Raw genomic sequence first — 11904 nt, forward strand, 5'->3', positions numbered from 1 at the left:
ATGTGGCACCCAGGAGCAAGAAACTCTGGTGTGATATGTACCAGAGTATATTGCTGTGCATTAATTATATGTGTAAATGCTCCCACTTGACTGCAATTTAAAGTCATTGCTTCAGTAAGGAAGAACACTTGTTTTCTCTCTTCCTCCTCTGCTACCATCTCCCATTTTAATGGCTTTTCTAGAAGCTAAACATACCTAGTTCCCTCAACTTTCCCTCAGCTTGCCTTCCAGTACCTTTTATCTTTTTTTGTCATTTATATCTGGACCCTTTCTAACTTCTCCACATCCTTCTTAAAAGGTGGAGGCCAGAACTACTTGCAATACTGTAACTAAGGCCTTACCAGCACTGATAAGATTGGCTTAACACCTCCCATGCCTTGCAGCTAATGCTTCTGTTGATGTAGCTCAAGACTACATTTGCCTTCCTGGGTATTGCAGCCAGGTTCACTGGTGTATAATTCCCCAGATCATCATTTCTGAGTTCTTTGAAGAGAGGCAAGATGTTTGCCCTTTTCTAGTCCTCTGGAAACTCACTGCTCTCCCACAACTTTGTAAGTATTACTGCCAAGGGCTCTCAGATCCCTTCTGCCAGTTCCTTCAGTACATTTCTTTTGTTATCAGAACCCTCATCTTTTCCTCTCTGTAATTTGGTGGCATCTTATTTTTTGTGAAGACTGAGACAAAGTAGCTCATCAGTTGCACTTTCTTTGTGTTACCTTCTAATAGCTCACACTGGCTACTTATTATAAAAGAAGACATTCATGGATTTTTTGAGTCCTGTGACAGACAGACTGCTGCCACTTCAAAGGAGAAAGAGCTCAGGGATAGCTCAGGGAAGCAGGAACGATGAGTGCTTTCTGCAGAACTAGTTGCTCTGCAATAGCCCAATAGGATGATGTTTGCATGAGAAGTAGAAAGGCTATTGCAGTGCTAGTTGCTCCACAGCAGGACTTCAGGCTGGAGCCTTGCAGGGAAGACAAGGCACTGCTACAGGTAGGCTACCATGGAGACCAGGTAGTAAGCCAAAATAGAGGGTACCTGAAGCCATCCTTGTGGAGTCACCTGACCAAAAAGGGTCAGGGCCTGGGAGAAATATAAGCCAAGGCAGGCAGGCTGGCCCTGGAAGCTGCAAAGGAGAGCCTGAATGACAGCAGAGCTGCCTGGGGAACAGCTAGCAAGGTACTGATGGTGGCGGAACAGCTAGCAAGGTACTATAGGGGAATACAACCCAAAGTAGGAGGAAGTCTGGTTGTATAGCCTATGGGCTAGGGTTTAGGTTTGGACCCAGTTTGGAGTGAGTTTTTGCTAAAGCCAGGGGGGGCTTATCATTTGGTTAGAGTTTATACTGGTGGTTTCTGGAAGAGACTGTGAGAGGAGGTTTGGAGGTCCCATTAGTATCCTAGGGGCATATGATCGCCTTGAGCCCTGCTGGGGGCAGGCTCAAGGCAGAGCAAGTGAATAGCAAGCACAGAGCCTGGCTGAGTATAGGGCTGCAGAGCCCCTGAGCTAAGCTGACTGGCTAGGAAGTATGATGGATGTGCAATATGTAAGGATTTGTGGTTTCATTTATCCACCCCTAGTTGAAACTGTTTGATACTACTATATATGCACACAATTTCTAAGTATGAGGGCTGGAGTGAAGAGAAGAGAAGATTAATAGGATATTTTAGTACAGACTACCTGTATGCATAATTTATGATCAACATGTAATAATACCTGCTCAGGCTCCAAGCGAGCTCCAAAGTCCAGACAGCCATGCTTCGCAACTTCCTTTTCGCTGATGACTGTGCATTACGCGCAGGCTCACAGGCTGGCATGGACCTATTCTTGTCAGCCTGCAACAATTTCGGACTGACTATCGACACAAAGAAGACCGAAGTGATGTTTCAACCCGTGTCTGGCACTACAGCCCAGGAACCACACTTCTTAGTTAAAGGCCAACAACTGTCTATGCTCGACAAGTTTGCCTATGTAGGCAGCAGACTCTCCAGTGCTGTCCACATCGATGATGAAATCAATGTGAGGCTAGCAAAAGCTAGTGTGGCCTTTGGCAGACTCTGTAAGTCGGTCTGGGACCACAGAGGTATCGGATGTCGACAAAACTGAAGGTTTACAAAGCCATCATTCTCCCGACCCACCTTTATGCCTGCAAAACCTGGACCATCTACCAGCATCATGCCAAGAAACTAAACCACTTCCACCTGTGCTGCCTGCAAAAGATACTAAAGATCAAGTGGCAGGACAATATTCTGGACACCGAGGTGCTCAGAAGATCAGCTCTCCTCAGTATCCACACCTTACTGAAACTGGTGCAGCTAAGATGGGCGAGTCGCCTCTCAGGAATGCTTGGCACTCACCTGCCGAAGAAAATCTTCTACGGAGAACTGTCTTTTGTGGCGTACCAAAGAAGCGGTCCCTAAAGAGTTTCGGCATTGATCCAGAGTCATGGGAGCAGATTGCTCATGACCATCCATCCTGGAGGTCATCGGTCCACAGTGGAGCACTGGTCTTCGAGCAGTGGTGCACGGCAGAGGCAGTGAGGAAGCACGTGGCCAGGAAAACGAGGACCTTTCGTGCCCAGTTCTCATTGTTCACCTGCCCCTGCTGCAGCAGATTGTTCAGGGGACAGATCGACCTTATAAGTCTCCACACAACCTAGCTTCCACCCCCCTCCTCTCTCTTTCCTGTCTCTTATTTCTCCTTTTTCCTCTCTTTCTCCCTCCCTTTTTCATTCCCGCATCCTTTCTTCTTTCCCCCTCCACCCCATGCTGGATGTAGTCATCTTCACTTGCAAAGTACAAACTCAGTAATAATAATTGTAATAAATCAGTTTGGCATTAGAGCCTGTAAAAGCTGAATATTACAAGCTGACCCCTGTTTGGGGCAGCCTGTTGCCCCACTCCCTCCGGGTGAGATCAAGTTTTCTATATTATAGCACAATTTGCTCTAAAACTTCCAGTTACTGAGCGACTGTAAGGAGGAAGGATGCCTCTTTCTGTATGGCCTGCCTGCTCCAATAACTGGTTTATACCCCAGCTATCTCCTTGCCCTTTCCCACACTTTCCTCCCTAAGCACAGGTTGCAGACACACTACAGTGCACAACAGATGTGGAAATGCAGAATACCTCAATCAAAAGAAGTTTAAATAAGCAGAACGCCACTGTGTCACCTTAGCCCCCCTGACCCCTTGTCTGTGCCCCCCTGTTGCATCACCTGTCTTCCCCTGCCCCCCTGATCCACTCTCCACTGCTGCCTGGCTTCCACATGTATGTGCATGCGCACATGTGTGTGACACCTTCTGCCCCTGTGTCCCACTCCTCCCACCCCCAAGCAGCCCTTTGCAGGCTGGAATTCTGGCAGCTGACAAGGGGAAACCCACCATTTCCTGTGTTTTTCTCTGTTAAAGGAGAATATATGCATATTTTTCTACAGCAAATGGAAAACCCAGATCCCAGTTCATGAGATTTCATTTGGTCCAATCCTCCAATTTGTTGAGGTCTCTGAATCCTAACCCTACCCTCCAGCATATCTACTATTCCACCCAGTTTGGTGCCATCCGCAAATTTGATAAGGGTGCACTCCATCTCATCTTCCAGGTCATTGATGAAAATATTAAACAAAACCAGTCCCAGAACCAACCCCTGGGGCACTCCACTTGATTTTGGCTGCCAGCTAGACATCAAGCCATCGATTGCTAACCTCTGAGCTGGACAATCCAGCCAGTTTTCTATCCACCTTACAGTCTATTCAACCAATCCGGACTTCCTTAGCATGCTTTGTGAGAATTTTGTGGGAGACCGTATCAAAAGCCTCTTACTTCACTTTATTCTGTAGTATGTTACTAACATGCTTACTTATTTAAGCAGACCCCTTTATATGATGAGACCAGCAAGATGCATTTACCCCGTCATTTATCAGTGGAGTACTTCAATGAGTCACTCCAGAGAGAAAGGGCAGCAAGTGCAGTCAGCATCATTACCAGTGCTCTGGAAGGTAAGTCATTTCTTATTATTTATTAATTCAAACTTCAGCTGATGTTGGTGTGAAACAGGGGTGTCAAAAATCTGACCCGCAGAGCCCTCTTATATAGCCACAGTGCTGCTGGTGGTCATTGGACTGATGCTGCAGCTCCATGTGGTGTGTGTAGCCTGTCTGATTTGTGCTGCTTGTGATGTGTGGGACTGGACCCAGCACATGTGCAGCACGCAGCATGCAGCACATAAGGCCAGTCTGGTGCACCTTTTGCACACAGGATGAGTCTAGGGCACATGCTGCATGTAGCACCTGCATTGGAGCAGCCCTGCATGCTGGATCTAGGGCCAGGCCAGCATGGGTGCCACATGCAGCATGTGTCCTAGACCCACCCCATGCATCACAGGATGTGCTCACCCAGGACTGGCCCCACATGTCACATGTAGTGTGCCCCCCAAATCGGTGCTGCCAGATTGGCTCTGTGCGTTGGTCCCAGCATGCGGGGCTGGTCTATGAGCCTGATCTGGCCTGCAAACAGCCCCATGCCCCTCATCCAGAATGGAAGATTTTGATCACCCTAGCGTAGATCACTCTTTTTATTTAAATGTTGTTAGAGCCCCTGGAGGTGTTCTAGTTAGGAAACTGCACAATTAATATGCTTATACATCCTTAATTTTGCCCCCTTATGAATATGCATTATAATATGTTCTTTATATGACTGCATCCTTCTGTTTCTACAGGCCCCTTGCCTCCTACCGTGCAGAGAGGATGGGTGGTAAATGAAGTAGGGGCTTTAGAAAGAGAAAGCATGGTCCATTGTGTTTAGCTGTACATGACTGGGCCTTGAAAGAGCTGGGTTCTAATTCTGATGATCTGTTGACTGGCACATATTTTATTGAGATTGTAGTGAGCAATACCAAAAGATAGAACATGTCTGCCTGAGCAGTCACCTGGTTATTCTTTATTACAGCCTCCCAAGTGGATCTCTGCCTCTGACAGCAGGCAGGAGGTGGCACAGGGAGCCAAGACCAGGAAAAGGTGCTGCCCCTGCTACTGGATCCTGACAGTGCCCCAGGATTGGACCCAACTAGAGATTGGTGCAGTCCTGGGACTGAGATCAAAAATCAGCTGATCATCAGTCCCATTCCATACACCACAGTCTAGACCTGAGTGGGCACCAGTGCAGGGGCTGGGGCTGACAGTCAGCTGATTGTGGGTCCCAGCCCTGCATCGACTGGAGTCTTGAACTGGCCAATCAGCTAATTTTCATTCTCAGCCCCAGGACCTACCTGAGCCAGTCCCACACTCCCATGCAGTCCTGGGACTGGGATCCACAGTCCCAATTCTGCGACTGCAATCAATTGTATCATCTGCGTGGAGCAGTAAGATGTTAGCTCAACATGTGTTACTGGATAGTATCTGGAGATACTCCTTGCTGGAAGAAGCATAGCCTTGCTACAGTGCAATATCATGAGCTCACTTAGTATGTACTATCCTACTTGAACACTCAAATGATCAAATTTTAATTGAATTTAACATCATGCTAAATATTTTGTGTGACCTGGTCCTCTGACTATGTTTATTATGTATCTATATGGTGTCAGGACATGCAAAATCAGAGCGGGTTTGGCCACATCATGGTGGTAATGTCTCCTGGCCAGCATGAAGCTGATCACACCTTGTTCCCTTTTGCCTACAGGAATGTTCCAACTCTGGAAATACTCTGGTGAAGACATTTGAGTCCTTCAAAGGCTGTTCTTGAGCATGCTTGAGAGTTGCTGCTAGAGCTAGGGTGCGCAGGGCAGTGGGACAACTCAGTGCAGCACTACCTTGCTCTGTCCCCTAATTGTTTGTAGTGCCTTTTCTGCAATCCTGACTTGAAACTGTGAAGCCCAAAACTAAAATTCTGAGCACTCGCATCTGAAACTGAAGTCAAAGAGAGCGGTGGCAACAAATCTGATGCTTTCCCCATCAAACATTTGACACGTTTCCATATAATAGAGCATCACATTATTGTGGTGATTAGATCTTCCTTCACTACCTTTCATCCCACCAATTTTTTGTCCAGCAAGTTAACAGTATGGCTGGAAATCCCTTCTGTCTTTCTTCCCTTCTATGAACTATTGTTGGATATAAGAGTTGTCTTTACAAGAGCCACTCTAATTAAAATGCCTGTAGTGTCTCATGTATTTAGCATCCTGTGCTTCAAAATGCTGGCGGGGTGCTTTAACTAAAGCTCATTCATTGAGCCATTCTGAAATGCAGGGACGCTGATACATGTGATGCCAAGGCTGCTAGAGCATTCTCATTAGAACGCTGCAGCAGACTCAATGGATCGAGTCTGCTTGATTGAGCAGATTTGATTAATCAAATCCGCCCCACCATGTTCCAGTTAGAACGCGTCAGAGCAGGTGTTGGGCACATGTATAGGTGCCCAAGCACACTTTTTTGCACCATATTTTACTTTTATATTTTTCTTTTCATTGTGCCCTGTTTTTAAAAGCTGGTTTTCCTCTTATAATAGGGAAAATCTTTTAGATCTATATTTATTCATTTATTTTTAATGTTTCCAGCAAGGATAAACACAGTAGAATACTTTAAAAAGCTGTCATCTTCTCAAAATGTCTGATGCGGCCAAAAATGTTCACGCGTTCCAAAATAAAATGGCCCAGAGAGGGAGGAAAACCAAGGGAGCGAGAGGGCAGGCAGGACTCCAAAAAGCGTATGACCAACTTATTGTATGACATATAGTCATGGCTCAAGGGAAATGCAGCCTTACAGGGCAGAGGTCAATAACCCACAGCCCGTGGGCCAGATTCAGCTCACCAGGTGAATGGATACAGCCTCAGATTTGGCAGCAAATCAGCAGTGCAAGGCTGGGGAGCAGTGTGTGTGTGTGTGGGGGGCGGGGGGGAGCAGCCAGGTCAGAAGCGGCTGCCTATCTTCCAACCTAGCTCCGTTAGAGCTTTCTTGCTGCACCAAAAGGGGACCTGTACAGTGCGGTGTTAAGGCCAGCTATAAAATCCTGTGGAAAAAAATATAGGATGAGGAAAATACAGAGCTATTACTACTGTTACAGGATTGTGGTCAAAATAAATGTGTTTGTATAGCATTAAGATACCACAGTGATGAAAAGCCCAAGAAGAATTGACTAATTCCGTCTTCACAGCAGGATTTGAACACTGTTGAGTTAATGAGGATGTTGAACAGGGTGTGTGTCTAAGGGAAGTAAGGGCCTGAACTAGAGCTCATGGAATTTAACTCATTTCAGTGGGTTCAAAGCAGGCCTCATCTAAGGACAATTTACTGATCCTGGGAACATGTTTAAAATGAGCAGCAGGCTGAGGGACTGCTTGCTGTAGAAATTGAGTGGTGAGACTGAAAAAGGATCAAGAAGACTTCCTACTTGCTTTTGAGGTGATAGAAGTTTGTTTTGTTTTGGGATCTTTTTCTTATGCATTAATTAGGCAAGATGTGGGTTTTTTGCCAAATAAGTCAGTAATAATTATTTGGTTATTGCTTTCTTTTCTTTGTTCTTTTTGTCATTCAGAACTTGAAGAATCACAACGGAAATGTCCTCCCTGCTTGAACAAGTTTGCCGTAAAGTATCTTATTTGGGACTATTGCCCACTGTGGTTGCAAATCAAAAAAAGAGTGTCTCTTTTTGTAATGGATCCATTTATTGACCTCTCTATCACTCTCTGTATTGTACTGAATACTATCTTCATGGCATTGGAGCATCATAACATGTCAAAAGACTTTAACCACATGCTAAAAATAGGCAATCAGGTAAATGAATTCTGCTATTCATGATATTCTGTATCAAGGATTAATTTATGGACATTTCTACCCAGGATACAAACAATGATTGGTCGTAACCATTTTAACTATTCATTTCTAGGTTATAAGATTTCCAAATACTTTTGGTTTATAGTTATACCGTTTAGATTGCAAAAGAAACAATGCATTATGTAAAGTTGTGTTTCAAGTAGGGTATGCTGGTAAGACTTGGTTGATTACTCTGACTACATTACTATATTTATGGGAAGGGAGCTGAAAGAGAAGAGATACTGATATTACCTTACTATTTCTTTGCCACAGATCTTTACTGGAATTTTTACTGCAGAAATGATCTTGAAAATCATTTCTTTAGATCCCTACTATTATTTTCAACAGCGCTGGAATATTTTTGATAGTTTAATTGTAACCCTCAGCTTAATTGAACTGGCTTTACCAAGAGGCAAAGACAAAAAGAAAGGAGGAACTTTTTCCGTTTTACGCTCCTTCAGACTGGTAATGTTTCATTCTTATTTCATTGCATAAAATGTAATGTCATAAATATATTTGAAAGGATTCATGTGGCCACATTCAGTGCAAGGAAAATTTATTTCTACCCTCTCAGTTCTAGGAATGGGAAATATATTTTTTCCAATATCAACTTTTAGGTATGAAAGTTTTACTCAAACTTGTGTAGCAGTTGTATTTCACTTGCAGATGATTAAAAGTCTATAGAGAGAAACAGGCAATGTAAAGCTGTAGTGAAAATGAAACTAAAGTTTAGAATAAAATCATGAGAATAAATACAGAAAATCTGTGAAAGAAAAAGCAAAGCAAGAGAAGGAGAAAGCTCTTAAAAATAAATGTTATACATACATGAAGATGTGTATATATACATTTGTGCTACTTTGGATTTTATGAAGGAGTTAGGCTTATCTGTTTGCACAATATCTCATACTTTAACTAGAAACTCATATTTCAAAAGTGAACAACCTTGCAGGGAAAGCATGCTTTAATGTAAAGGGGGAAAAAAGGTTTGAACACCTTTATATTTGTTTCTTTCTTTGTACTGCAAGTGCTCTTGCAGCGTTGTCATATACACCTCCTCTTTGTGGAAATGGTTTTGATCAAGTAGGATTTCTCCAAGGCTTCCCCAAATTCTAAGCCCTAGTTTCCAAGAGTGAGAAAAATCAAAGGTCTCCACAAGCTTGGATAGCTCATTAGATTAGTATGACCAAGGCCTTCCACTTCCATAGCAAAGGGCACACAAGAGAGTTATGTGGCTACTATCATGTCTAGCTCCCCTTGTCTCCCCAGCCCAAATGATCAACCACCTGTTTTCAGTTGGGTGAACTTGGGAAAGCCTTCATTTGTGAGTCTGGAGCAAGGATCACACCCCCAATTCTAAATCCAGAGGGAGAAACTTTAACTACTTTGCCTCCATGCCTTTCAAGCTCCAAGAGTGAGGAGCTATTATAAGACTTATTTTTAAAGACTTTTACTCACCTGTTATCAGTTTCTAAATGCATTGTACTCCGGTTATAAAAGGTTCTTCACAGAATTAGGGGGTTTTGTTTCTTTCCAACACAGCAAAAAGAGCTAGTCATTTAGGTAGTTATAGGCTTTAGAGCAGGGGTGGGCAAAATGCAGCCCATGGGCCAGATTCAGCCCTTCAGCTGACTGGATCTGGCCCACAGCTGCCCCTGTGGTGCTCAGAGACAGCCTACACGCTGCCGGCCCAGATCCTGACCAGAGTGCGCAGCTTCTGGCAGGGCTGTTCCCAGCATGGCTTCAGCTGGTCAAGTGCTGCTCTGCTCCCTCCCCTCCGGTGGCGGGTCCTCCTCCCACTCCTGCCCCTGCTCCAGGCAGGTAGGTGGGGGTGGGGGGAGCTTCAGTCGAGCGGCTCCTTCCCCAGCACATGGGGTTCCCGCTCCAGCTGCCTTCCAACCACTCCGCCTGGGCTGCTCATCATGCTAGGCATGTGGAGTGGTTGGGAGGCAGCAAGGAGCTGGAGCCTCATGCACAGGAGCTGCCTGGCTTGAAGCTTCCTCCCCTTCACTCAAGCAGTCCAGCATGGGCAAGAGCAAGAGGAGGAACTGCTGCTGGGGAGGGGAGGCGAGGGGAGGGGAGCAGAGCAGCACCTGGCCAGCTGCAGCCATACCAGGAACAGCCCTGCTAGAAGCTGTGCAATGGCCGAGGCCAGGGCTAGGCTGACGGGCAGGAGTGCAATGCAGGTTGCCCCAGATGGGAGTGGATGGGGCTTGGCCCCATGCAAAATGCCATAGGGGCAGCTGTAGACCACACTGCCTGAGCGAGCCCTGCTGCACCTGCCCCCTCCCCGCACCTTCCCCTCCCTCCGTCTTCTTCTCCCTCCTTCCACCCCCAGCTGGCTCCCAGAACCTAGCACCCAGGCAGCCCCCGCACCTCCCCCCACACTCCACACGCCCCCCATACACACCTACCCCACCACCTCCAGAGGGCAGGGGCATGGCTTGGCTCAACCCAGGCCCTGGCCCTGAGCTGTCACTGCCCCATGACCTGGTCCCATGAGCCTGGCCTCCCCTGCTCCAAAAACTGCTCTCTGCCTGCCCAAAACCCCATAGGGGGTGTTGTGAGTTGTTACTTGGTGGTGGGGGGTAGGTGCTGACCCAGCCTGCTACAGCTCATCACAATTCCTTATGTGGCCCACCAGCCTGAATAATCACTCACCCGTGCTTTAGAGCTTTAGTTGTTCCAAACTGAAAGTTGCCAGAAGTACACATTTCAAATATGATGAACTGGTATAACAACTATAAATAGGAGAACAAGGTTTATGGGGTGGGAGGGTGGGGGGGTACAGACTTTCAGGGAGATAGTGTGGGGTTAGATTGAATTAAAAATGGCCACCCAATCTAACGTAGTTCATGCAGGTTAGGTCGATCTAAGTGAAAACTGTACAGAAGTCCTAGGAAGGATTGATCGTTCTAAAAATGACCGACCCAATCTAAATTAATCCCAACTCTTAGATCAGGTTGGCCATTTTTAGACTGATATAACTTTCTTAAATTTCTGTACAGTTTCCAGCACAGCCCCGGGGTTGGGAAAACCCAGCTGCCAGCCCCAGTCACAGGGCTGTGCTTTTCCTACCCACCTCCCTGACACCAAGTTATTTTTAGTCCTCCAATCCCCTCCCTAATCCCCTCTCCAAGACCCCATCCCACAAGCCACTCCTAGTGCCATTTTTATCAGTGTTCATGGCTGGCAGAAACTAAGGAAGTAAGTCCCAGTTGGGGAGAGGCTTGAGGGATGGGGGTGTGGGTTTTCTGGGGATGGAGTCAGGTAGCTAAAAGTAGCCCCTGGCCCCCTCTTAAGTCCCCATGAGGACCCCATGAGCCCCCACTAAACCCTTCTGGACCCCACCAACTCCCCACATCCTGCACCTACTCCCCTGATCCCCCTGCAGATCCCCACTGCCCCCTGAACCCCCTGCAGATGCTGTCTGCACCCCCAATTCCCCCCAGTTGCTCTTGCAAATCCTGCCTAGCACTTCAATCTCCTCTGCAGACTCCACAACCCTCTGAATCCCCCTGATCCCCCATGTGGATGCTGCCTTCCCCCATCATCCCTCCCATGGATCCTGTTTGTCCCCCCTTCCCTCCATTCCTCCTGAGGACTCTGCCTGCTCCCCCAGTCCCCCCACAGACTCCCCAATTTCCCTGAGCCTGCTAGCCCACCTGAAACAAAAAGTTTCATAGCAACTCAGGAAAAATGTAAGCTGCTAGTATGCTGTTCTCCAAGATTATTTCCTGAGAAATCCCAAATCCATGTTGATAATAAATTATTTCTAGTGCAGTTGCATACATTTTACTTGGTAATAAAAAATTACTAGTGAAGTAGTCTAGATTTTATGATGGCAGTGCTCAGAGACACCAATCAGGACAGGGGCCTCATTGAACTAAACTTTTTATTAATATAGATAAAAGATAGTCACTGACAGAGAGGGCAAAAGACACAAACAGACAGCGAATGTGGTCTATAAGAGGGGTTTAACATATATGCATCTAGGTATGGCTTGATTGTGTTGATAGACTTTGACTTCAAATTGTTATACCTTTTACAATGTTTCAATAGTATAAATATATGTACCATATTTCCAGTTATTTTTAAACAGCAGGA

General features: G+C 46.1%; 1 protein-coding gene across 1 annotated transcript in view; it reads left to right on the top strand.

The window, feature by feature from the left end:
* Positions 1-11904, top strand: part of LOC102373562 (sodium channel protein type 5 subunit alpha-like) — an 83281-nt gene that overhangs the window by 40017 nt on the left and 31360 nt on the right. The window contains 3 exon segments of the mRNA XM_025203377.1: positions 3867-3993; positions 7523-7761; positions 8074-8265. Of these exon segments, the coding sequence (XP_025059162.1) occupies positions 3867-3993; positions 7523-7761; positions 8074-8265 (558 nt within the window).

This window comes from Alligator sinensis, unplaced genomic scaffold (assembly GCF_000455745.1).
Source record: "Alligator sinensis unplaced genomic scaffold, ASM45574v1 scaffold885_1, whole genome shotgun sequence".
Lineage (NCBI taxonomy): Eukaryota > Metazoa > Chordata > Crocodylia > Alligatoridae > Alligator > Alligator sinensis.